At 37.1% G+C, this 24,939-nt stretch overlaps 9 protein-coding genes and 1 non-coding gene across 10 annotated transcripts; 5 read left to right on the top strand and 5 right to left on the bottom strand.

The window, feature by feature from the left end:
* The first annotated feature begins 397 nt into the window (after positions 1–397).
* On the top strand, positions 398–2,657 carry LOC103856811 (putative FBD-associated F-box protein At5g56560). The gene is made up of 3 exons (XM_033288645.1): positions 398–2,009; positions 2,092–2,226; positions 2,305–2,657. Exons 1-3 carry the CDS (start codon positions 459–461, stop codon positions 2,575–2,577), a joined length of 1,959 nt encoding a protein of 652 aa, XP_033144536.1. The 5' UTR covers positions 398–458; the 3' UTR covers positions 2,578–2,657.
* A 251-nt stretch (positions 2,658–2,908) lies between these two features.
* Positions 2,909–5,412, bottom strand: LOC103856810 (mitogen-activated protein kinase kinase 6). The gene is made up of 8 exons (XM_009133946.3): positions 4,875–5,412; positions 4,589–4,673; positions 4,363–4,497; positions 4,014–4,241; positions 3,739–3,921; positions 3,418–3,641; positions 3,269–3,314; positions 2,909–3,174 (listed from the first exon to the last, which is right to left on the bottom strand). The coding sequence occupies exons 1-8, from the start codon at positions 4,955–4,957 to the stop codon at positions 3,082–3,084; spliced, it is 1,077 nt and encodes a 358-aa protein (XP_009132194.1). The 5' UTR covers positions 4,958–5,412; the 3' UTR covers positions 2,909–3,081.
* Positions 5,413–5,655: 243 nt separating this feature from the next.
* Positions 5,656–6,665, bottom strand: LOC103856809 (profilin-5). Its single transcript, XM_009133945.3, has 3 exons — positions 6,436–6,665; positions 6,091–6,234; positions 5,656–6,006 (listed from the first exon to the last, which is right to left on the bottom strand). Exons 1-3 carry the CDS (start codon positions 6,559–6,561, stop codon positions 5,872–5,874), a joined length of 405 nt encoding a protein of 134 aa, XP_009132193.2. The 5' UTR covers positions 6,562–6,665; the 3' UTR covers positions 5,656–5,871.
* A 1,596-nt stretch (positions 6,666–8,261) lies between these two features.
* Positions 8,262–11,116, top strand: LOC103856808 (ATP-dependent 6-phosphofructokinase 7). The gene is made up of 10 exons (XM_009133943.3): positions 8,262–8,581; positions 8,714–8,760; positions 8,855–8,894; positions 9,023–9,223; positions 9,312–9,524; positions 9,628–9,826; positions 9,944–10,209; positions 10,315–10,360; positions 10,440–10,594; positions 10,687–11,116. The coding sequence occupies exons 1-10, from the start codon at positions 8,495–8,497 to the stop codon at positions 10,888–10,890; spliced, it is 1,458 nt and encodes a 485-aa protein (XP_009132191.1). The 5' UTR covers positions 8,262–8,494; the 3' UTR covers positions 10,891–11,116.
* Positions 11,117–11,332: 216 nt separating this feature from the next.
* LOC103856806 (IAA-amino acid hydrolase ILR1-like 2) lies at positions 11,333–14,031 on the top strand. The gene is made up of 5 exons (XM_009133941.3): positions 11,333–11,886; positions 12,726–12,851; positions 12,932–13,246; positions 13,324–13,446; positions 13,527–14,031. The coding sequence occupies exons 1-5, from the start codon at positions 11,527–11,529 to the stop codon at positions 13,920–13,922; spliced, it is 1,320 nt and encodes a 439-aa protein (XP_009132189.2). The 5' UTR covers positions 11,333–11,526; the 3' UTR covers positions 13,923–14,031.
* Positions 14,032–14,085: 54 nt separating this feature from the next.
* LOC103856807 (40S ribosomal protein S30) lies at positions 14,086–14,976 on the bottom strand. The gene is made up of 3 exons (XM_009133942.3): positions 14,775–14,976; positions 14,506–14,643; positions 14,086–14,278 (listed from the first exon to the last, which is right to left on the bottom strand). Exons 1-3 carry the CDS (start codon positions 14,776–14,778, stop codon positions 14,232–14,234), a joined length of 189 nt encoding a protein of 62 aa, XP_009132190.1. The 5' UTR covers positions 14,779–14,976; the 3' UTR covers positions 14,086–14,231.
* Positions 14,977–17,254: 2,278 nt separating this feature from the next.
* Positions 17,255–19,934, bottom strand: LOC103856805 (lectin-domain containing receptor kinase VI.4). The gene has a single exon (XM_009133940.3). It carries the CDS (start codon positions 19,398–19,400, stop codon positions 17,415–17,417), a length of 1,986 nt encoding a protein of 661 aa, XP_009132188.2. The 5' UTR covers positions 19,401–19,934; the 3' UTR covers positions 17,255–17,414.
* Positions 19,935–20,180: 246 nt separating this feature from the next.
* Positions 20,181–22,848, top strand: LOC103856804 (asparagine--tRNA ligase, cytoplasmic 1). The gene is made up of 5 exons (XM_009133939.3): positions 20,181–20,678; positions 21,240–22,087; positions 22,161–22,290; positions 22,350–22,408; positions 22,485–22,848. The coding sequence occupies exons 1-5, from the start codon at positions 20,232–20,234 to the stop codon at positions 22,666–22,668; spliced, it is 1,668 nt and encodes a 555-aa protein (XP_009132187.1). The 5' UTR covers positions 20,181–20,231; the 3' UTR covers positions 22,669–22,848.
* Positions 22,849–23,066: 218 nt separating this feature from the next.
* Positions 23,067–23,148, top strand: TRNAS-CGA. Its single transcript has one exon. It is a non-coding gene; the product is annotated as a tRNA-Ser (tRNA).
* A 318-nt stretch (positions 23,149–23,466) lies between these two features.
* LOC103856803 (60S ribosomal protein L31-3) lies at positions 23,467–24,770 on the bottom strand. The gene is made up of 3 exons (XM_009133938.3): positions 24,684–24,770; positions 24,462–24,580; positions 23,467–23,903 (listed from the first exon to the last, which is right to left on the bottom strand). Exons 2-3 carry the CDS (start codon positions 24,539–24,541, stop codon positions 23,624–23,626), a joined length of 360 nt encoding a protein of 119 aa, XP_009132186.2. The 5' UTR covers positions 24,542–24,580; positions 24,684–24,770; the 3' UTR covers positions 23,467–23,623.
* Between the last annotated feature and the right edge of the window lie 169 nt (positions 24,771–24,939).

Raw genomic sequence — 24,939 nt, 5'->3', positions numbered from 1 at the left:
CAAAGTAAAATCTCTGATACTTGAATATTCAGATTGCAAATTGAAAGTTTGGGGATGTAAAATAGTTCTGATTCACGCATATATAGATATGATCCTTACTTATTTTTTAAATTTCCTTTTAGGTTCTACACAAATAAAAGTCCCAGCAAAGAAAGAGAGAAGAGCCTTTCAAAAAGATATTAATGAATTACACCCTTTAATTAAAAACAAGGAAAATTGGAAGGAAAAAAACGAAAAAAGATAAATTACGATTTTCTTCAGTCAAATATTTAGGAAATTAACCTTTACTGCTTTTCGAAACAGTTATAAAGGTTATAAATAATTTATTTTTAATCGTGAAACACAATTTGACTAGGGTTCTTAGTTTCTTGTGCCCCAAGTTTCCCCTTCAGTTTAATTAAAGACTCAAGTTAGGGTTTTCCAAAAACGAGAGCTAACCCCCACCAGACAAAAAAAAGATGGAGGAACCGAGCATCAGTGAGTTCCAAGATGAGTTGATCCTGAAGATATTCTCATTGCTTCCGCTTTATGAAGAGAGCATTGCAACACGTCTCTTAAACAGATTACGAATGGAGGGTCCATGGAAACTGGTGCCGAATGTCAGCGTGTTTGATGATTCATATAAGAGTTTTGTGAACTTTATGAGTTTTGTTTACGCATCTTTGTTGTTCAACGAGTCTCAAATTCTAGAGAGGTTTCATCTCATGCTTAACCAGAAATATTCAGCTTCAGACATCAACGTTTTGGTTAAATTTGCGGTTAACCGGTCCGTGAGAAAGCTGAGGATTCAGACGTTTGAGAATACCCTAGAACTGCCGAGTTGCTTGAGTAGTTGCGTAACCCTCAAGTCATTGATACTCCGTCAACTAAGCATCGAGGTTGTTCCTTCTTGCTTTCGCTTGCCATCTCTCAAAAGTCTCCACCTTTTCTCGGTCGAGTTCTCAGGTGACGTGTCTCTTGCAAGTCTTTTACAATCGTGTCCGGGTCTTGAATACTTGGTTGTAAGGGATGTGAAGTTCAAGACTGTTCCGCGTTGGTTTCAGTTGTCCTCTCTGAGAAGCCTGCACCTTCTTTCGATCTCGGGCTGCGAATCTGTTGCAAGTATGTGCCCTTTTCTTGAAGATTTGGTTGTGAAACAATCCCAAGTATTCAATCATTATGAGCCTACTTTGATCACTTGCAGAACACTAAAAACATTGATACTCCGTGAACTAACTATCAGTGTTGTTCCAGCTATGTTTTGCTTGCCATCACTCAAAACTATGCACCTTTTATCTGTTGGGTTCACGGGAGGCGAATCAGTTGCAAGTCTTTTACGAATATGCCCTGTTCTTGAAGATTTGGTTGTGAAACAAACACAAGTAACCCATAGTAACGAGTGTACTCTGAGTAGTTGCAGAACACTAAAAACGCTGACGCTCAGTGAACTAAGTATCAAGGTGGCTCTGCCTTGGTTTCGCTTGCCATTGCTCAAAACTCTGCACCTTTTATCGGTCAAGTTCGAAACTATTGCAAGTTTCTTACCAATTTGCCCGCTTCTTGAATATTTGGTTGTAGACCAATCCAAAGAAGACGGCAGTGTGGTGTTCAAGGAAGTTCCGCATTGGTTTCGCTTGCCATCGCTCAAGAGTCTGCACCTTTTATCGGTCAAATTCTCGGGGGACGATTCAGTTGCAAAGCTTATACGAAATTGCCCGGTTCTTGAAGATTTGGTTATAAACAAAACCAGAGATGACAATGTGATGATATTCAACATCAAGGCATTTTCATTGAGGAGCTTGTCCATCGATAACTCTATAGGGAACGTTAAGAAGAATCATGGGTTTGTGATAAATGCTCCTTCTTTGGAGAAAATGGACTTTAAAGATACATTCAGTAACTTTCTAGTGTTTGAACATATGCCAGAGGTGACCGAGGCTAATGTCCAGGTTCTTTGTGGCCATTCTAACATGTTCATAGGATCTCTTACCTCAGCCCGTCTTCTCTCTCTATGTTGTCTATCTTCAGAGGTAACAACTATGTTACTGAATCATTTTCTCAAGATTCTCCTTCTATGTTCAATATAGTGAATCATTCACACTTTAATTGCAGACTCCATATCCTAGTGGCACTACTTTCCCTTATCTTGAACATCTAGAGCTATGTACACGTTGTGCCGGATGGGCCAATCTACTTTTTTGTATACTTAAAGACGCTCCAACACTCAAATATCTCAAGCTTAAGCCGGTATGTAGTATGGATCTTTTTTCACTAGTATGTTATATGAACAGTATAGTAACAACCTATACATAATGTTTCTCTCAGCAACATGGTGCCCATTACAATGGTCCGATGATCCTATGGAAGAAAACAACAGCTGTTCCGGAATGTTTATCGACGCATCTTGAGATCATGGAATGGAGACAATATGAAGGCACAAAGCACGAGAGGAATGTGGCTGCGTACGTGCTAGCAAACGCTACTTGTCTAAAGAGGGCGACCTTCTCAACAAGATGTAGAAACAAACATCATCGCAGGCTCAGAAAGTTAAAGAAACTGAACAGAGTTTCAGAGACATGTCAGTTATTGTTTAACTAAACTCTTTTGTGATGGTGTGTGTCTCTAGAAGACCTATGAGTTTCTTAAGGTCCTCTTACATTTTTCTCTGACTTTATTTTGGTGTTATGTGTTTTGTTTTCCGAGTCTCTAGATCTTTGTTTTGTGAAAACAGAGCATTTTTCTGCCTACATGTTACTCTACATATAAGATTCATATCCTCTCTGCATGTCAAGAAGATTACTCATCTCCACCACATGTTATTCCTCCTTATATAAGATCTCTCAAGTTCTCATGTGAAGACACTCTATCCTTTGATACGTCTCTTTATGAAATGTCATGATTTTGGTGGGGATGTCTATTTTATCACATATTCGACCAAAAAGTGTATATTTCATATTAAAGGAAGAAGACTATAGATAATAAAATCTCGTTCAATTTTGATCATCAAGTAATTGTAAACTTTAGAGACACATTACACATCATGCATCTTATCATATCATACACCAGAATGCAGAAGAAGAGAGGAGGAGTTTTACTTATTACTTATCTAAGGTAGTTAACAGGTGGATCCAAAGTGCCGACAAGTATCCCCAGATCAATATCCTTGTCCTCGAACTTTTTTATGAATGGATGACTCTGAACATTAACAAAAAATCGCATGTTTTCATCAAAGATCCTCAAGGTTGTTACCAAGAGAAGAAAAAGAGAGTGGTGAGTAGGAATTATTTACCAAGAGGTCCAAGGATGAAGCTCTTGCTGGAGGATCTTTCTGTATGCTGTTTGAAATGTAAAGAAAAACCATTTGAAGCATTAGTATCAACTCTTTTTCTGTTTCCATGCAGAGTACACGACAAAGCATATAATGAGTAAACCACTTACCAGGCTGATACAAAGGAGCAGAACTCAGGTGAGAACTGATCAGAAGGAGCAGTTGGTGGTGGATTTTCTACGATTGCTGCCAAAAGCTCATAAAAGCTAGGCGGGTTTTGCTGATCTTCGGATTCTAAATAAGGGAATCTTCCTATTGCACATTCTAACACTGACATGCCCAAACTCCAGATGTCGCTGCTGTAGTCATATGCGCTTCCACTGATCCTCTCAGGCTGTGAAGTAAAAGAGTAAAAAAAAAAGACATGGTTATGTACGCTTAATAAACAAGAGCTTCTTTCCTAATGTAGTGATCTTGGAACGTTTTCATACCGACATATAGTTGTAGGTTCCAACAAATGTATCCCTCTGTCCCATGGAGCTAGCAAGGCTTGCACTGACACCAAAATCTGAGATTTTAACTTCTCCTTTATGGTTGACAAGAAGGTTTGATGGTTTAATGTCTCTGTGTATGACATGTCTTTCGTTGTGAAGGTACACAAGTCCTTGCAAAACCTGTATACAAGAGGGGGGAAAATAAGTAAAGCGTGTTAAATCATGAGAATGCTTTAAACCATTTGGTGGAGTATAGGACGTTTCAATTGGACCTGTTTACAGACAACAGCAAGGTAAGGCTCGAGAATAGTCTTCACTTGTCGAATCACATCCGCAAGAGATCCACGGTCCATATACTCAAGCACAAGGGAAAAGGCTCCATTGTGATAGAAAGAGTGGTAGCAGACAACCACATGTGGACACTGAGACGATGCTTGGTTTATCTTGAGCTCCTGCACAATTTGCTTTCGGATTTCTTCTTGTATGTTCATCTGTATGACCTGTGATTCATAAAAAAAAATGAACAAACTCAAACCCCCAAATGCTCTTGAACTCATTACAGAACAGATAATAAACTCTTGAAGATTCAAATAACAGTACAAGTACTTATCAAAACGGTACCTTCATAGCAAATAGTTTGCCAGCCCATTTATGCCGAACTAACTGAACAACTCCACCGCTACCTTTCCCGATGACTTTCACAGTCTCCAAGTCTTCAGCAGTGATTTCAAAATCAAGCTCCTTGCTATCAGATGGCTATTAACAACAAAAAACACACACAATGAATTGTCCTTACTTGCTTTCTTCTATACAACAATGGATTAATGTTTGAGGTCAGCGAAGTTACCGTTGATTGCTTCTCATCAGAGATCAGCCTCCGCCCCTTCTGGTTCAGTAGAAAATCTCCATCGTGAAACGTTCCACTTGCAGTCCTGTACGCAATTCACCAATTAAACAAACCAAGTTCCATTTTGAGATTTCAATTGAATTCGATCAAATCCAGAAAAATGGTTCAAATCACAAAAAAAAAAAACAGATCGTAGTGCAATCGGGAAGTTCAGGATCCAACTTATTATCGATGCAAATTTGATGATAATCAATCAGAAGTGCGATTTCTAATCGGGAGAACTTACAAGAAGGAAGAGATTGGGGTTTCTTGAGCTGGAACGGAGAGTTTAAGCTGCTTCAAGTTTGATTTGAGCTTCATCGGCGCCATCTAGGGATTGTCGCTTTCGCTTTGGCTCTCTCTCTAAATAAGCAGTTTTTTTAGAAAGAGAAAGTGAGAAGAAACGATTCTTCGTGGTAACGGACATTATTTTGAACGCGTGAGACCGGGAAAATTAATTACGGAGATAAGACGGGCATAGTAAGATTTAAATGGGCCCTTAATCGACCCATTAGTCTAAGCACGGTTTAAAAATATTCCCTCGGTTATCTCCGGTATTTATGGACAGATATCAAAAAGAAAAGCCTGTATTTTGCTCAGCATTCACTAGTTTCCCCATCTTCAGCTTCAATCCATTGATTCCTTTAAGTTTCTTGTGTAGAACTTGAGCTTCAATCTCAGTTCTTGGAACCCTCATTCCTGATCCTAAAATACAAATTTGGTCGGAAAACAACAACTGATTCTGTCTTCTTTCTCCCCAATTTTTGTTTACAGACAGTTGCAACGGTGCAAGGTCGGAGTCTGTTACGGAAGAAGCGCCGACGATCTAGATGTATGTAGCAATAGCAAGAAAATGTAACATTTGTTCCTCAACGGTTTGGTCTTGGTCTACAAGTGTGACCAACAAAGATTTTGTCTTTCTTCCTGAAGTGGCCTTGTTGTAAACTTATGGTGCAATTGAATTACGTGTGTCTATGATCTTGTGATCTGAATCTATCTTCATTGCAATTCACAAAAAAAACTCAATCTGTAGAGCTAATGTAATGGTACCATACTACCATTCATTAAAAATTTCAACTCCGACACATGAAGACAATAGTTTAAGAATCATACATACAAAACATCACATGGTAGGTAGTGAAAGGCAGCCTGACTTTTAAATGATTCTTCACATTCAACATATATAAATAGATTTTCTCTCACAGTTTAACTAGAATATAATATGAGCAACATCAGGTTAGATTTCAGAGCCCTGATTCAATGAGGTAGTCACCGAGCCTCTCCACAACCATATTGCACTGTCCAGGAGTCACTGGATCCTCATAGATACCAAAGACTAAGGCTTGGGTGGTCTTCTTGATGGTAACACCACCAGCTCCCTACAATGTACGTAAAAAAACTTACATTGGTTCATAAAAACAACAAAAGAAAAAAAAGGTTCATCGAGATCAACTCAAGTTTACCTTCTTTCCTCGAATCACATTCACAGCGTTTGGCTCTCCCTGGATTACCATGTACTTTGCGCCATTGATGAACAATCCCGTCGGTGCAAGTGTTCCAGGTTCGGTGAAGTCTTTGTTGATGCCTTCGATTTCCTCAGGCTTCAACTAAAACAAGTTAACACATGTGAAGCTTTGTGAGAAAACAGTATGAGAATCAGGAGACCAAACTCAAACCACATTTAAAAAAAAACACATGTTCATGGCCAAAGTCGCAACTTTCTGCTTGTAAAGCTTTGAACTTGTGATCTGAACTAAAATGATTCAATCTATTCATATAGGAACTCGATGAAAACTCAGTACCCTAACCTGAGGGAAAGTTGCGCTCTGAGCCCAGACGTTACCGTCTTGGCCGATAATTGCGGCGGCGGTGAGGCGCTGGTCGTCCCCGAGATCGCACATCAAGTGGTCGTCGACGTAGGTCTGCCACGACATCTTCGTCTGCTTAGCTCTGCTTCTTCTGTGGTTAATCAAAATGTTGTAAGAGTTAAGTTGAAACTATAAAGTGTGTGTGTGTGTGTGGAGGTAGTAGTGGCATTTACGCAAATAGATGTACATGAACGACACGTGTCAATACAACTATCAAACTGTCGTATGTAGAAAAAAAAAGACTCTTGTATTTCACGGTAAACCGTCGTATGTTGGTAAATGATAAATTGAAAAATAATACTCCATTTTAATAAATGGAAAACTCAAATCAAGTTCAAGGAAAATGGAAAGATTTGTTTAATAAATAATAGAACACTTAATTCATTTTTAGCCTTTTCTAAATTTTCTTAAAAAATCTTTCAGTCTAACATTAAAATAACAATAATGAAAAGATTGTAAAATAACACTAGGTAAAGGGCCGAAAAACAAGAATATAATCTCGTTGCACCAAAAAAAAAAAATAACACTAGATTTTCATTTGATATCACACAAGGATTTTTTTTTAATGATTTGTGCGAATCACATTTTTAAGAAATCCTGGAAACCACCCAATCAGCTAAACGGTGACAATATATTATTTGTTATGGACTTTAGTGTAATTAGTAAAAGTCACTCTGTTAGTTTTAAAATATCTAATAAATCAAAATTTTATAATTCTGTACTTTATTATTATTTTCATATTCCCAAAGTTTGTTAGGAAAATATAGTGTTCTGAAACGTTTTGAAAGATATATTTCTCTTTATTTAGCTAGATTGTAAGTCTAAACAAAAAATTGGAAATGCTACAATTAGGAAATAAATTTTCTTTTATTTTAATTTTTATATTTTAAAGAACATTAAAAGTATATTATAAATGGTATGTAGAAAACAGAAAAAACGGCCACAATAATACACATTTTTCACTTGTAGTATTTTATTCTGGTTCTTTGAGCAGTTTCATTGGTTTTAGTTGACCATCAACAGAATAATCGATTCCAGAACACTCGATGATTCATATGGTTTCACGTGTATAATTTATTTTAATGAATTATACACGAGTTGTTTCCAAAAATAATTATATACAAATGATTTTGTATTTGTTTAAAACGAATAAGCAATAGAATTGTGAACTTTATAGGCTTTCGTCAACTCTTTCTGAATTTTAGAAATATTAAAATAAGATTATCTCTTTGTTAGCAGCATAGAGTTGCTTGATACATGACATCCCAAAAAAATAAGGCAAAAAGATTTACGAGAACTATTAAACAAATATACAAACGTAAAATAGAGACAGCCGGCACATCAAATCTGATTTGTCTTCTTTTTTTAATCAAGAGATTATGCTTCTTTAACGTCAGAATATTCCTTCAACCTTGAAACAGGCCTACTGATTAGAAAAGACAAAAGGTGGAACCGGTCAAGACGCAACCTCATACTACATAAACTAAATAGTTAAAAACACTATTTTATAATAAAAATTTAATTATAAAGAAAATTAGATTGAAAAAAAATTCGTAGTTTTTGTAATAAATTTATTAAAAATAAATAATAAATTTTTAAATATTAATATTTCTTTGCTTTTTTTTGGACAAATTAATATTTCTTTGTTTAAAAATTAAAACCCATAAAGGTTAAAAGCGGCACTATTTGAAACGAATGAATAAAATCTATTTTACAAATAGTGAACTTAAATTACTTCTCCAAACCCCAAAGTCAACTATGTCCGTTGATGGACACTTAAAACTGTTCTAGAATAATGTGAATAATCTTCTCCAAGTTTGAAAGTTCTTTTTTCCAGCATTTACATATATATACACGAGAATCCTGTACCCAATTGCATACACACACACACTCATGTTTAAAAGTTTTATTTGAGGCCAACCACCTGTGTGATCAGATTACCCGTCTAAGAAAAAGCGAGAAAACTTCTTCGTCTCTCACTCTCTTACATCTTCTGATTATGTCTAGTCCGAAGATCGTCAACGGTCCCGGTGGTTATATACTACAAGACGTTCCTCATCTCATCGATTATCTTCCTGACCTTCCTGTACGTTACACTTTGATCTCTGCTTGTTGCCTTATTGATTTGTAAAGTTCACAGAGAGATCATATCTTATATTGAGTCTTTTGCTTTGGGTTCAATAATTTTGATATGTTTGACGGTATATGTTGCTTGCAGACTTATCAGAATCCATTAAAAGACAATCCAGCTTACTCAGTGGTTAAGTAAGTATTTTTTTACCTATCTTTAGACGTTTTCATTGCTTAATAAGGATTCATAGTTTTTGATTTTGGGTTTTCTTGGTTTTTGTTTTGTCAGGCAATACTTTGTTGATACAGAGGATACTGTGCCTGAGAAGGTAAATTTCATCAAGCACAATCCTTCTTTTTACCCTAACTGCGTGAAAATGGTGTTTAGATGATTTATGTATAACTCAGAAACTATTGAGGAAAATGTTTTATTTTTATTTTTGTTCTTGTTATTCAGATTATAGTCCACAAGGATGGTCCAAGAGGAATCCATTTCAGACGCGCTGGTCCACGCCAAAAGGTTTACTTTGAGTCAGATGAAGTCCATGCTTGTATTGTTACATGTGGAGGTCTCTGTCCTGGCCTCAATACCGTGATTAGAGAAATTGTGAGCAGCTTGTCTCACATGTACGGAGTAAAAAGAATCCTTGGAATCGATGTAAGTTTTGTGAAAACATAATACTAATCTCTTCGTCTACAGTTTGATATATCGCAGCTATTGTCCTAATGATTCTCATATGTAACAGGGTGGATACAGAGGATTCTATGCAAAGAACACTATCCCCTTAACCTCTAAAGTCGTGAACGATATCCACAAACGAGGAGGAACAATCTTGGGAACCTCACGAGGTGGGCATGATACCAAAAAGATTGTTGATAGCATCCAAGAGCGAGGAATCAACCAGGTTTATATCATCGGTGGAGACGGAACACAGAGAGGAGCTTCAAAAATATTTGAGGTAACGTAACGCTAGCCGTTGTGATTACGACATAATATTAATTTAAGTTGTAAAGCTTTAATAAATTAATAGCTGAATAGAGATTGTGTTTAAAACCATGTAGGAGATCAGAAAACGTGGACTTAAAGTTGCTGTGATTGGAATCCCGAAAACAATCGATAACGATATACCAGTAATAGATAGATCTTTTGGGTTTGACACTGCTGTGGAGGAAGCTCAACGAGCTATCAACGCAGCACATGTTGAAGCTGAGAGTAATGAGAATGGTATCGGTTTTGTTAAGCTTATGGGTCGTCACAGTGGTAAGTTTTTTGTCTTCTTGTGTTTATTTTGCTTTGAACGTTACAGTTTAATGATTTAAGCAAAAAAAAAAACGTTACAGTTTAATGATTATTTGACTATTTGATGAATTACTACAGGATTCATAGCGATGTATGCAACACTAGCAAGCAGAGATGTTGATTGCTGCTTGATTCCAGAGTCACCATTTTACCTTGAAGGAGAAGGTGGACTCTTTGAGTACATAGAGAAACGGCTCAAGGAGCATGGTCACATGGTGATTGTTCTTGCTGAAGGAGCAGGACAAGAAATGATGACGAAAAGCATGGAGACTAATACTCTTGAGGACGCGTCTGGTAACAAGGTTCTTAAAGATGTCGGCTTGTGGCTATCACAAAGCATCAAGGTGAAAAAAAAAAAAAAAAAGAAGACTCAACACTTTCTCTTATGCCATTACAATGAAACCTCATGAATATTGTTTTCTTTTTTACTTTTTTTTTTATGGTGATAGGATCATTTCAAGAAGATCAAGATGGTGATGAATCTCAAATATATTGGTAACAAAAATCATAACCCATTTTTCAAGTAGTTAGATTTACTCTTCTTTTAAACTTAGTTTTTGTTTCTTGCTTTTAGATCCTACATACATGATCAGGGCGATTCCAAGCAATGCGGCAGACAATGTTTACTGTACACTTCTAGCTCAGAGCGCGGTTCATGGTGCAATGGCTGGTTACACTGGCTACACCAGTGGTCTTGTCCATGGAAGACAAACATACATCCCTTTCTACGTAAGTTACTAATCAATCTGAATTGTGACTAGAGATGTTGCAATGGACTCCTGACAGATTAGTCCTGATTTGATCTTTTTGTTTTTGTGCAGAGGATAACAGAGAAACAGAACAGTGTGGTGATTACCGATAGAATGTGGGCAAGGCTGTTGTCTTCTACTAATCAGCCAAGTTTCTTGGGCCCTAAGAATATATCTGAGCAGAAGAAAGAGACGCACGAGACGCCTTCTCCTGACGGTGAAATCTGTAACGGAGTTGTCCATATTCCTCCTGTGACTAAAGAGATCACTAAGTGAAGTGAAAAGGCTTTGGTTTGAGAACTTTCAGGCATCATAAATATTCAGGGGTTCCTGAAAATTATGCCAGTTGTGAAATAATTGTAAGAGTTTGTGAAACACATCTTAGTTTCTTTTAGATGTGTTGTTCTGTACCTTTCTCACACTCAACATATCATATGATTGTGATTTATGAATAAATGTGACCAGTCCTTTTTGTTTTGGTTACATATTAAGATTTATGTCATTTACTGATTTTGTAACAATATAACTTTGCTTTAAGGTGACTACTCACTTGGTGGTGAAGACAAGAGAGCGAAAAGTCTAACTGTATTAAACTAAATCATTGTTTTATGTTAAGAGCATGATTAATGGGGTTTCTTAAAGTTTCTTATATTTCTCTAAAAATTCCACCTTAGGAAATCCCATTAATCATGCTCCAAAATGTTATCATACAAAAGTCTCCAAACACTATTTGTTTCTTTATAGTCGATAGAACAACAACCAATATTTTAATTAATCCAATCAAATAAAAAACGTTTTGTATAATAATAATATAATATCATGAATTCGTGACAGTCTCATACTCTCTCATCTACATTAATACAACAAAGCAAGCTATTGAATAGAGATTTGTTGTCTTGTCTTCTTGCTCCCATGGCTATCAATAACTTTTGGATCTTCAGTTTAACTTTCCAGCTTCTCCTTCTACTTCATGTTTCATCTGAATCTTCATGGATCACCGACGATGCGTCTCGAAGGCCAACGAAGTTCCTCGAGTACGCCAAGAGTCCTGAGGTTTTCGATTGGATGGTGGGAATCAGAAGGAAACTCCACGAGAACCCGGAGCTGGGTTTCGAGGAGTTCGAGACCAGTAAACTCATTAGGTCGGAGCTAGACCTGATGGGCGTTAAGTACAAGTATCCAGTTGCTGTCACCGGCGTTGTTGGTTATGTCGGCACGGGAGAACCGCCGTTCGTCGCTCTAAGAGCTGATATGGATGCGTTACCTATGCAGGTGCACTATCATTTCTAGGCCATTATGTTTGATTGGTTATTTTGGGTATAGATAGTTGAGATAGGGGAGTTTATGATCCATCTAAAGAGGAAAAATATGGTTTGGATAGGCTCAATTAGTCCAGTCCACAGTTCGGGTCAATTTAGATAAAATATCATAAAGTTTGGATAGTTAGAGTAAAAATATTAGATAATTCAGATAATTTAAATATTTTCAATAAAATGTTCAGATAATTTTGAATAGTTTTGATAATTTCGAGAGTTTGGTTTTTTAAATATTTTTATAGTAGATTATGGATTATATTTATGATAAATGGTCATTTTCAATTTAAATACAATTTATATTATTATGTATAAAAACATATTTTTATATATTTGGATACCCATTCAATCAATCGGATATAATATCTAGAAAAAATGAGTAAAACATCAGATATTAAATACATAAAGATTGGTAGTTCAAATAAAAATATTAGATAATTCAGATAATTTATATGTTTTAAATAAAATATTCAGATAATTTTGAATAATTTTGATAATTTCGAGAGTTTGGTTTTTCAATTATTTTTATCGTAAATTTATGGATTATATTTATTATAGATGGTCATTTTCAATTTAAATATAATTTATATTATTACGTTAAAAAATATCTTTCATATATTTAGATATCCATTCAATCAAATCAGGTTCGGATATAACCGATTTTTTTTACCTTTTTGATGTTTATGGTATTGTCCAATTTCGGATTTTTAGTTTGGTTTGATTCTTCGGATATCTGGTAAAATGTCCCAATCAAGATCAGAGCTGTAATATAAAATCTGATTTGATTCTCGAAATCAGGAAGATGTTGAATGGGAGCACAAGAGCAAAGTTCCTGGTAAAATGCATGCTTGTGGACACGATGGTCATGTCGCTATGCTTCTTGGTGCTGCCAAAATTCTTAAAGAACATCACCAAGATTTGCAGGTTTTATAAAACGCATTCTACGTTAGCATTTTGCTTTCATCAGTAAAACTAACCTAATCAATACTTTGTTTTGTTGTTAGGGAACTGTGGTGCTTATCTTCCAGCCAGCTGAAGAAGTTTTTGCCGGAGCAAAGAAGATGATAGAAGCAGGAGCGTTGAAGCATGTTGAAGCCATTTTCGGGATTCATCTTACCAACCAGGTTCCCTTAGGCAAAACTGCTTCACGTGCAGGTTCCTTACTAGCTGGATCTGGATTCTTCGAGGCTGTAATAACTGGTAAAGGTGGTCATGCCGCCATCCCCCATCATACCATAGACCCAGTTATTGCAGCTTCAAGTGTTGTCCTAAGTCTTCAACATCTGGTTTCACGTGAAACCGACCCTTTGGATTCAAAGGTTCCATTTCTTTTTGTTTCTAGAACTCATCTACTTGCTCTTGGCTTTTCTTCCAACACAACTCATTGTTTCTGTAGGTGGTTACAGTTTCTAAGCTTCATGGAGGCAATGCCTTCAATGTCATCCCTGATTCAATCACTATAGGAGGAACTCTCCGAGCCTTTAGTGGTTTTTCGCAGCTTCAAGAAAGAATCAAAGAGGTGATTTTGATTCAAGATTCATTGCACATTTGTTAGATTTTCCAGTTTAACCAAACCCCGGTTTCATCTTGTGATTCTAGGTTATTACCAAGCAAGCAACAGTTAACCGGTGCAATGCATCCGTGAATCTAAAACCAAACGGTAAAGAACCTGTCCCACCAACCGTAAACAATATGAATTTATACAAGCAGTTCAAGAACCTGGTCAGAGATTTGTTGGGTGAAGACTCCTTTGTGGAAGTATCGCCTATAATGGGAGGCGAAGACTTCTCCTACTTTGCAGAAGCAATCCCTGGCCACTTCTCTTTCCTTGGAATGCAAGATGAGACGAAAAGTTATGCGTCTCCTCACTCATCGCTCTATACAGTCAACGAAGATGCTCTCCCGTACGGTGCTGCAATTCATGCATCGATGGCTGTACGATACCTCGAAGACAAGGCCTCTAAAGGGTCCGACTCACCCAAAGACGAACTCTAAAACCACCGTCTGGTTTTATTACAACTTTCTTCATAGTTTTCATTGGATATTTCAATAAAACCATTTAAGACTCTTGTCGAATTATCAATCTTCTAAATAATTAAACCCAGTTGATCAAAAAAAAAAATTAAACACATGATTGGTTTGTTTTGGAGGTTGATCATCAGATTCAAAACTAAAATCGTATTTCATAGCATGGAATTAAAACATATAAAGTACCAAAGATACATTACTAAAACAAAAGAAGAAAGATTTAAGTTACAAAAAGAGTAACGGAGAATCTTCAATGCATATCATCAATCTTCTTCTCTACTTCTCAGAAGAGTTGGGTCCTCTCTTCTTACCGAAACCAACAACTGCAAAAAATCAATTACCAAACATATAAATCAATGTAATAAAACATTTTCAAACAAAAAAGTATATAAAACAACAAACAGAACTATTAACATTGAGCTTGTTCATACATTTCTGTAGATTATTTCTAATAATCCCAAATCCCAATTCAATTAAACTGAACAACGTAAGAGTGTAATCAATAAACGCACAAAGCGTAATCAAATAAGCAAAGGATGGGAGAAAATACCGGCGGTAACGAAACGGCGATTGTGCTGGAGACGCTTGTGAGCGCGTCCTCTAGGCTTCTTCTTCTTATCTTGCTTCGCTACCTTCGGTGTCTGCCCTCTAACCTTCCCGGCACGTGCCAACGATCCGTGTACTTTTCCTGAGATCAACAAACACTAACCGTTCAATCTAATGGCAAAATGTATAGAAACATCTCACCAAATAAAACGAATTAGATTTTCACAAATGCTGTAGCACAAAAATTATACTAGAAGCTATGAGGAGGATTACCCATGGCTGCTGATTTGCTTCTCTGCTTTTTCTTCCGACGGCTGCGTTAAGCTGAAAGGAGTGCGTAATCTCAGAGTTAGGGTTTTTGGTGCTGATAATATTTATTTATACCTGACTTTGAGATTTTTTTGGGCCTTATAATAAAGAACATTTTAAGAGCTTTTATATACGTGAGGTTATAAAGATAGACCCATAGTAAAAATTACTTTTAGGAGGCATAAGGCCCAATGATAAAATATATCTCTTATATATTATTTGAGAAGTATTACAACTTCTTTTTGTATCCACGTGTCATCATTATGATGATTCTTAGAAACATTAGGGAAATATGTTAGCTCATCTAATTATATAATAATTTTTTTATTAAACTAAAAACAAATTCATTATTAATGTACTTTATTATTTCCTTAAATAAAATTTACGGAATTGTCTAATGTGGCTAAAGTATATATGGCAATTAATGATTTTGAATAATAAAGATTTGATAAAAAAAAATAGTGTATCTTCTATCATATTTGTTTAATTTAAAACTATTAAATAAATTAAACAACCACAATAACCATATAATAAAGATAGATTTTTATGTATATGTTATATTTTGAATTTTTAAAAACGACTATAAATTATTAAAACTGTTAAAAGCCTCACATTCAAATTTTGTGATCCATGGTTTAAAATTTTTGTTATGAAAAAATACAAATGATTATAAAATTATATAAGTAAAAAGTCAAATTTAATCAATTATATTAATATATATATATATATATTGTTTTAAATTAAACTATAAACCATATAAAATACATAAATATTTTAGTTTCAAAATTTACTTTGAACAATTTTTTTGATAAAAGTTTTGAACGAACATTGACAACTTATTTTTAAAAAATATAAATTACTAAAACTATTAATTCCACAATGAAAATTTTTTTATCAGTAATTTAAAAAATTTTCTACAAAAAATACATATGATCAAAAAAATATATGAGTAGAAATCATCATTTAATAGACATTAATATTAAAAATATACTAAAATATACTATGTATGTTAGTATCATTTAAATTTAATTACTTATCCTATCAAATATAAAAAAGAATTTGGATTAATAAAATTGATTTATATGTTCACACCAATTTAATTATATATCTAATAGTTATCGACTTTTAATTATTCAATATATATTTCTTATTTTATAATATGTAAAAATATTTAATACATAAAATAATTTTTATATATAATGTTCATTCCGCGCAAGGTGCGGATCTTAACCTAGTTTTTAGTATTCTATGCATCTTTTTCACTTGATCTCACTTAATCAGAGCTCTTTCCGGAACTACGGTAAACGCTAGTCAGACAAACGATATGGACCTAACGAGTTAACAATTGATTGGAGCCTAGTTTTATATATATTTTTATTTCTAAAAATATATATATGAATCATTAGTTAGTTTGCATGACAATAGACAAATATTCAAGGTTACTAATCTCGGCTCAGCATAAGAACCTTGTTTGATCCTAGAGCGACGCGTTTTTCTTCTTTCTAATTTTTTTTTCCTTAAATAGAAGGCACTAGCATCATTTCGTCTTTATTTTTCCAAATAATGTTTAGGGTTTTTAATTTTACAGTAAAACGTTTATAATCATACATATCATCAAATTTTGGTGTGTTTTCATGTTTTCATACTTAAAACCTATAGATCTCACATCAAAATACAAGATTCTAACCATTCAAACATTTAAAAAAAAAAAAAAAAAAAGAAGTTGTTGTCGATTTATGGGCCGACTACTGCCAACTCGCCAGGCCGAGCATCGCCGAGCGCCTCCTCGCCGACTAATCACCCGTAGTACCCGCGTTTTTGAACAGGGAGAACCAATGTGTGTACAAAGATTGATAGTATCTATACTGTATTTTTTTCTTTTTCTTTATAACAAATAAATTTCAAATATATGTAATTTATTAGTGTATACTTTTCGGAAATATTGTTCTATTTATTGCTCTCTCTCTCTCTATAACAACATACTCCCTCCGTTCCTAAATGTAGAATGTTTTAAATAATTTTAATGTTTTAATATATAAGAAGTTTTCATTTTTCTATGTAACTTTACTTTATTAAAAACTGTGCAACCAATCATATTTAATAATTTATTTTGTAATTGGTTGAGTATCATTAATTTATAGTTTTAATGTTATTTTCTAGACAAAAATTAATTTTTCTTTATGTGTGTGTTTTAACTAAACATTTTATATTTATGAACAGAGGGAGCAAAAAATAGCAATTTAAAGAATTAAACAAAATGAGTTAAAAAAATACTTCGCTTCTTACAATGCATAGAAGAAAAATTGTTTTAAAAATATACTTTTACATTTTAATACATATTTTATTAATTATAAATGATCATTTGTAAATAAAAATAATAATTGCATTTAATAAATTTCTGTTAGTTTAGAATTCTGAGGATATATAATCACAAAAATATATACTTAACACTGAAATTTAATATATTTTATTAATACTTGTGAAAATCTGGAATATACATGAAAGTGAAACAGAAAAAAAGTATTTTACAGAAATCTGTTAAAAATGCTATACATTAATCCATAACATATAAATTTGAAAACAGAAAACTAAAATCCAAAACAATCAACATTCTTTCAAATCGGAGGGAAGGGAGTATCTACTTGAAGAATGCGAGTACACCTCAACCTCAGGAACACCTTCGTCCCCGTTCAGGTACCTCAGCACCATTCTCATCGCCGGCCGAGACCCCCTCTTCGGGTGGCAGCACAGCAGCCCCACCACGAGCGCCAGCCTCGCCTCCTCCTCGTCGTAACCCGATCCGAGCCTCGAGTCCACCGCGCGTAGCACCTGCCCGCTCGCGTGCATCTCCATAACCCAATCGGCCAAGAAGAAGCTCCCGGAGTCCGTCGGCTTCCTCCCGGAGACGATCTCCAGCAGCACAACGCCGAACGCGAAAACGTCGGAAGCGGAGGAGGAGTTTCCGTTGCGGGTGAGCTCCGGCGCCATGTACCCGATCGTGCCGACGACGACGGTGGTGTGGGAGAGGGATCCGCGCTCGTAGAGCCTGGCGAGCCCGAAGTCTCCGAGCCTAGGGTTCATCTGATCGTCGATGAGGACGTTGCTCGGTTTGACGTCTCTGTGGATCACGATCTTCTCCCACTCCTCGTGGAGGTAGAGCAGCCCAGACGCGATTCCTTTAGCGATTTGAAAACGCGCGTCCCAGGTCAAAACGGCGCCGCATAGTCTCGGTTTACTGTATAACAGCGAGTCCAAGCTTCCGTTAGGGATATAATCGTAAATTAGCAATAGGTCGTTTCCGTGTTTGCACCATCCTTGTAGGTTGACTAAATTTTTATGCCTCAAACGGCCTAAACTCTCGATCTCAGCCACAAACTCTCGAACGCCTTGTATGCTGTTTGGAGTTATCTTCTTCACTGCGATTTCGTCAGAGGACGGAGATGATGATGACGTGGTGGTTATGATTCCTTTGTAAACAGTTCCGAACCCTCCGGTTCCTATGATTCTGTTATCCTTGAATCCATCCGTAGCTGCGTAGAGATCTTTGTATCGAAACCTGTGTGGATGATCGAGTTCCCAATCCTCGAGAACCTCCTCTTGTAATCGTCTTTTGTACATCATCAAGATAAACAATAACACTAACATGATGGTTATAACGGTAGTTAAAGACACGACTAGGGAGATGATCTCTTTGTTTAAGCCTCTCTTCTTCGCCGTATTTCGTGGCGGAGGAGGAAGGTCCGTTAGATTCAACGTAGCTGCTGGGACCGGACCGGTTGAGAAACTCCAACCCATCACGTAATGCGCACTAGATTTGTCCCCTGTGGCTGCAGTGAATCCGACGAACATTTCTTCTTGCACGATCTCCAACAGTTTAGGAACTTTTTGTGAGATCAAAGGAGTTGTCGGCTTAGATCCGAGTCTGGTCGGGTAGACAGTGATGGTAAGAGTTCTGGTCCGTCCGTGGTAATCCATAAAGACTTGGATTGGCTCGCCGCTCGTTAGTTGAAAATCCTCTTTATGTCCCTCTTTGTCGTAGTAAGCCACGGGTTCTTGGACGTGTGAAGAGAGACTGTTGAAATTTAGACCGATGTGGTTGCCTATTCGATCTGTGCTGTCTTTGTATCCTTGAACCGTGTCGAACTCCACTGCGAATACGTGATTATCCGGATCACCGTCGTCGTCTTCGTTGAGAAGACCCAAGTACTGCGCGGTCTCCGCGTCTGGACGGTTTGGGGTTGGGGATAGTGTGAATGTAAACCCGAAACCTCCGTTGTTTGAGCTTGAAGGGATGATGACAAAGACGAAGGAAGTGCTAAAAGAACGAACCGTGGAGTTATTGTCGAGCAGTCTAACCGGTTTGTTGTAGAAAGCCGTTCCCGCGCGGTCTGAGTGTCGATTGGTGAGCCTTAGTAGTCCGTTGGGCGTGATGGTTGCATCTTCTTCTAATTGAAGTTTTGATTGGTTTACTTTAAAGCCTTGAAAAATGAACTCTGTATTCGTCTCTGATGTTGCTCTGTGAGCTAGGACGATGATCTGTAGTAAGATCACCAACGAGAAGAGAGCGATCATGGATCTTGCTTCACCCATAAATGTTCAAGAGTGTGTTGACCAGAAAAAGAACAGACGGGAGGATGTATTTTGGTTAGAAAAGTCAAAGAAGAAGATGACAACAAAAATGTTTCTAATAATGATAAGGGACAATTAATATCGTTCTCTTATTGATACGACGATCGTGATGTTTGGGAAATGATTTTGTTATTTTGAAAGTCCTATGGAGGCATGTGGTTGACTTTTGACGACGTCCAAACACACCTTGAACCTTCTTAAACTTTATTATCCTGAGGGAAAAAAAATAAGATGCATTATAATTGAATACAACGTTACGTGGTCACGATGGCCAGGTACGTTAGATATTGGGTGAGACTTTTGTTTATTCAAGGTGTTTGATTCTCTTCATTCTTTTTTTTTTTTCTTTTGTGCAGGTGTGAAAATTGCTAACCAACTTAAAATATTTTAAACAATTGTTCTACAATGTTACCGACCTAAACTATCATATCTGAAATCATATTATCTTCTTCTTCTTTTTTGAACACTGAAGATAATATAATATAACTCAACATCATAATTTATTTATTTTTATAATATACAAATCATAAAATAAATTAGGATTTTTCAAAAAAGCAAAAAATTAAAACGAAACATTAACCAACTATAGTAATTTGATTATTTTACGAATATTTATATGGAGCTGGAAAGATTCGTAAGCTAATTGTTTAAGAATCTACGAAATTACAAATCACCACCACTAGAATCTGCGGGGTGTATATTTCCAATTATACCCCTAAATGTTATGTTCTTGCTTAGCTGTTTTAGGGTTCTGTCTCCAGCGCCCCCAAACTCATCACCACTCATACCAAAATGGCCGACGAGGTTACAGTGCAAAAAGCGCGGTTCTCAGACCGAGTCCGCATCCGCTCGATCCTGGGCCGACCCGACGGCGGAGCCGGGCTCGCGGGTCAGAAGGTCCGAATCAGCGGGTGGGTCAAAACGGGAAGGGAGCAAGGGAAAGGCGCTTTCGCTTTCCTCGAGGTGAACGATGGATCGTGCCCTGCGAATCTTCAGGTTATGGTGGACGCCTCTGTGTCGGATCTCTCCAAGCTGGTTGCGACGGGGACTTGTGTGACTGTTGATGGGTGTCTGAAGATTCCTCCGGAAGGGAAAGGGACGAAGCAGAAGGTTGAGCTTAGTGTAGTGGAGGTGGTTGATGTGGGGACTGTGGATACTGCTACGTACCCGATTCCGAAGACGAAGCTGACTCTTGAGAGGTTGAGAGAGTTTCCTCATCTTCGTTCTAGGACCAATTCGGTAATAAAGATCACTTCTTTTGATTGAATCTGTTATGGGTTTGGTTTAGTTATTGAGATTATGTAGAGACTTAATCAAAAAATGATTACTTGATTAGAAAGTTAGGTTTGAGTGTAGTGGAGTCGAGTGTTCATGGGTTTGATGCAGTCATTGAGATTCTTCTAGCTTTCTTAGCTTTAGTGACGATGATTACAGATTCTGTTACAGCCCTAATCGAAAAAGCTATTTCTTGAGCAGAAAGTTATCTGATCTCTATTGGATTTGAGTGGAGTGGAGTGTCTTGTTTTTGTTAGCCTCAGTGACGATGATGATTACAGATTCTTTGCAGCCTTAGTCTAGAATGGTTAATTGATCAGAAAGTTAGTTTATTTCAATTAGGTTGAGTGGAGTCTCCTGTATTCATGTTCGCCTGTCGTATACAAAAAGAATTCTTTTGATTGAAACTGTTCCTGTGTTTGATTTAGATACTGAGTTTCTTTGCTGACTTGACCAAAGATGATTACTTGATCAGAAAGTTAGGTTTGAATAATTGCCCTGTTTTTGTTTCCCTGTGTTTTTCAGATCTCAGCCATTGCAAGAATCCGACACGCTCTCGCTATAGCCACACACACATTCTTCGACGAAGAAGGTTTCCTCTACATTCAAACCCCAATCATCACAACAAGTGACTGCGAAGGCGCTGGAGAGATGTTCCAAGTAACAACTCTCATCAGCCACACCGAGAAGCTAGAGAGAGACCTCATCGAAAACCCTCCTCCCACCGAGGCCGACGTCGAAGCCGCCAGACTCATCGTCAAGGCGAGAGGCGAAGCCGTCGCCCACCTCAAATCCGCTAAAGCAAGCAAGGAAACGATCACCGCCTCCGTTGCTGAACTCAACGAAGCAAAAGCGAGCTTATCCAGAACCGAAGAGAGGTCAAAGCTCAAACCCGGACTACCTAAACTCGATGGAAAGATTGATTACACTCAAGACTTCTTCGGCCGCCAAGCTTTCTTAACGGTCTCAGGTCAGTTACAAGTGGAAACCTACGCCTGCGGTCTGAGCGACGTGTACACGTTTGGTCCTACTTTTCGAGCAGAGAACTCTCACACCTCGAGGCATCTCGCCGAGTTCTGGATGGTGGAGCCTGAGTTAGCTTTCGCCGATCTAGAGGACGATATGAACTGCGCGGAGGCGTACGTGAGGTACATGTGCAAGTGGCTGCTCGAGAAGCGGTACGATGACATGGAGCTAATGGCCAAGAACTTCGACAAAGGGTGTATCGATAGGCTGAAGCTGGTTGCGTCGACTCCGTTTGGTAGGTTAACGTATACCAAAGCGATAGAGCTTCTTGAGGAAGCTGTGGGGAAAGGGAAGGAGTTTGTTAACCCAGTGGAGTGGGGGATCGACTTAGCATCTGAGCACGAAAGGTTTAAAAACTATTTTTCAACTTAAAATGCAAGAAAAAACGTTACTAATGTTGTCTTGTCTCATATCTTATAGGTACTTGACAGAGGTTGTGTTTCAGAAGCCTCTGATTGTGTACAACTACCCGAAAGGAATCAAAGCTTTCTACATGAGGCTTAACGATGATGGGAAGACTGTTGCTGCCATGGATGTCCTCGTTCCAAAGGTAAAGTTGAATCATTTAATCATGGAAGAGTATACATTGATGGCGTCTTTTTTAATTAGGTTGGAGAACTCATTGGTGGAAGCCAAAGGGAAGAAAGGATTGACGTTATCATGGAAAGGTTGGTGAAAGTGAAATTAATTTGTTTAATGTTGGATGTTTCTTTGATTGTGTTTTTTTTTTGTTGGTATGAACAGAATTGAGGAGATGGGACTACCAGTGGAGCCATACGAGTGGTACTTGGACTTAAGGCGTTACGGAACAGCGAAGCATTCAGGGTTCGGACTTGGGTTCGAGCGTATGGTTCTGTTTGCGACAGGAATGGACAACATCAGAGACGTTATTCCCTTCCCTCGCTATCCTGGAAGAGCTGACCTTTAAGAAGATTACCTTTGCACAAAACTCATTTTTATGTTTTTTATATATATGTTGCTGCTCGGTCTGGTTTTGTGAACCAGTTCCGGTTAATTTTACATTATACGTTGCTTAATGAACGATTTGGATATTTTACGAGGGCATGGAACTGGTTTTGTTCGGTTATCTGGAGAAATTAAGTTTCACGAACCGGAAAAATGTAAGTACTTAATTATATTTCAAGACCGGGGGGCGGAAGAAGCTTTTTGACCGATAGCCACATAAACACATATTACATAATATTATCACTTAGAAAAGTTGAAACAAATGTTGTGGCCTTTATAGAATTTTGGTTTTCTATAATTTGAAGCGTCAGATGTGGTCAATACTATCATAGGTAGTCAAAGGAGAGAATCATACAAAAAGTCGATATGTCCGAGTGGTTAAGGAGATTGACTCGAAATCAATTGGGCTTTGCCCGCGCAGGTTCGAATCCTGCTGTCGACGTCTTTTTCTTTTTATACGCGAAACGAACTAGAGCTGGCCTGGCGTGATGGATGTCTTCGTTCAAAAGGTACGCTGACATCACATGGAACTGATTTTCGAGTCCTTCTGTTTTCCTTTATTACGGAAAAGTGAAAACATTTTTTTGATTCGGACTTGTCTATGAACGTATCTTGAATTACATAAAGTTTATTTCATTTGACATTTATATGTTTTTTTTTTTTGACATTTATATGTTTAACGAAATGTTAGGTTCAATTGATTGCATAGACAACTAAGGTTCACCTTGATTATCACTAGGACCGTCTTAAAAATGTGAGATTTCAAGAAAAAAATCCAGAAGATAAAAAGATTCATCGTAAGGTCTAGAAAATGAGTCTTTCCAATAAACTGCATCTGTGACTTGTTGAATGAAAAAAACGAGAAATTAAAAGAAAAACACCAAAACTTGTCTAAGTGACAGACTAGTCCTCTCCTCTCAATCCTCCTCATCGATGACCTTAGTGCCGAGTCCACTAAGTCCTTCAGCAGGGATTTCAGCAACGGTGACAAGTGAGAAAAACTCTTCCTTTGCGTCTTCATCGTCATTTCTCTTACGGGCAACACGGACTCTAATCCTCCTTGGTGGACCTCTGATTCCTCTGCTCCATATCTGCTTGTTCAACTTCACGTCTACTCTAACGTCCTTTGTCCCCATGGCTTTCTCTGCAAACTTTCTGATCTCCTTGATGGCCTTTGGTGCCTTCTTCTTAAAGGTGCTGTTACAAAATTAATTATGTATTAGCAGGGAAACCTTAAATTTCAGAAAAACAATCAGCAGATAAATAAAACCTAATCTTAAAATGAAGTTCACATTTTCATTTTACCACTACAATATTTGGATAAACTGAATCCAAACCAAAACATGATTCAGTGTTTGTTATACTTATTATCCTTCAAGAAACACCAAAACAGTAAATAGCGAGCTGAAACAAGATTTAACACATGGAATATGATATTATAAACAATATTTCAATTTGAATTCAATTGCAAAGAAGCTTGCTACTAATTTTCATCATATCATAAACATCATTTCTCTATGAATGTAATGAATTTCAAAAAAGATTAATTTTTTTAAGGCCTAACATATGATTTACATTTAGAAAAGGATAAAACTTTAGACACTAATTAAATAACCCACAAGAAGTCCAAGAAGATTCCTAACTATAATATGGCAGGAAGAGACGATCACATTACAAACACTATGTACTTGAACAATCAGGCAGCTATAACATGAACAGTCGTAGAAGAGATTTAAGGTTTTTAAGAAAGCTAACCAGCTATGAAGGCGTCTGTGGAGGTTGATGGTGTACTCTCTGGTCACCACTTCCTCTTTCCTTCCCTTTTTCTCAGACATTTTCTCTTTGTCTGTGTTTGTACTTCTTCAAACACTTACCTATCAAATACCACTTATAAGTAGATTCACTTATCCAGATCTGTAAACTGCTAGATTATAACGATCAAGGAACTAAGAATTGAGCTCGAGAGAGAGAGAGTACCTTTGCGGCTTGAAGAACGTCGACAGACAGAAAGGCGTAGAAGGGGGAGAAGTAAGCGTTTTATATGCTACACTGAACTAAACCTAGATGATTTATATGGGCTTTAGTGGGCCGAGTGTGTGTGCCATTATAGTTAGCATGTAGCATTAACCTCTCACGCCCTTAGAAGGTTTGAGCCCATTAAAGGCCCAGTACGTAACTCAACAGCTACACTACAGGAAAACTTAAGAAATTGCCCTCAAACATTTACTACGGG

The sequence above is a fragment of the Brassica rapa genome, chromosome A03, assembly GCF_000309985.2.
Source record: "Brassica rapa cultivar Chiifu-401-42 chromosome A03, CAAS_Brap_v3.01, whole genome shotgun sequence".
Classification (NCBI taxonomy): Eukaryota; Viridiplantae; Streptophyta; class Magnoliopsida; order Brassicales; family Brassicaceae; genus Brassica; species Brassica rapa.
This window is presented reverse-complemented; position numbering and strand designations above follow the sequence as displayed.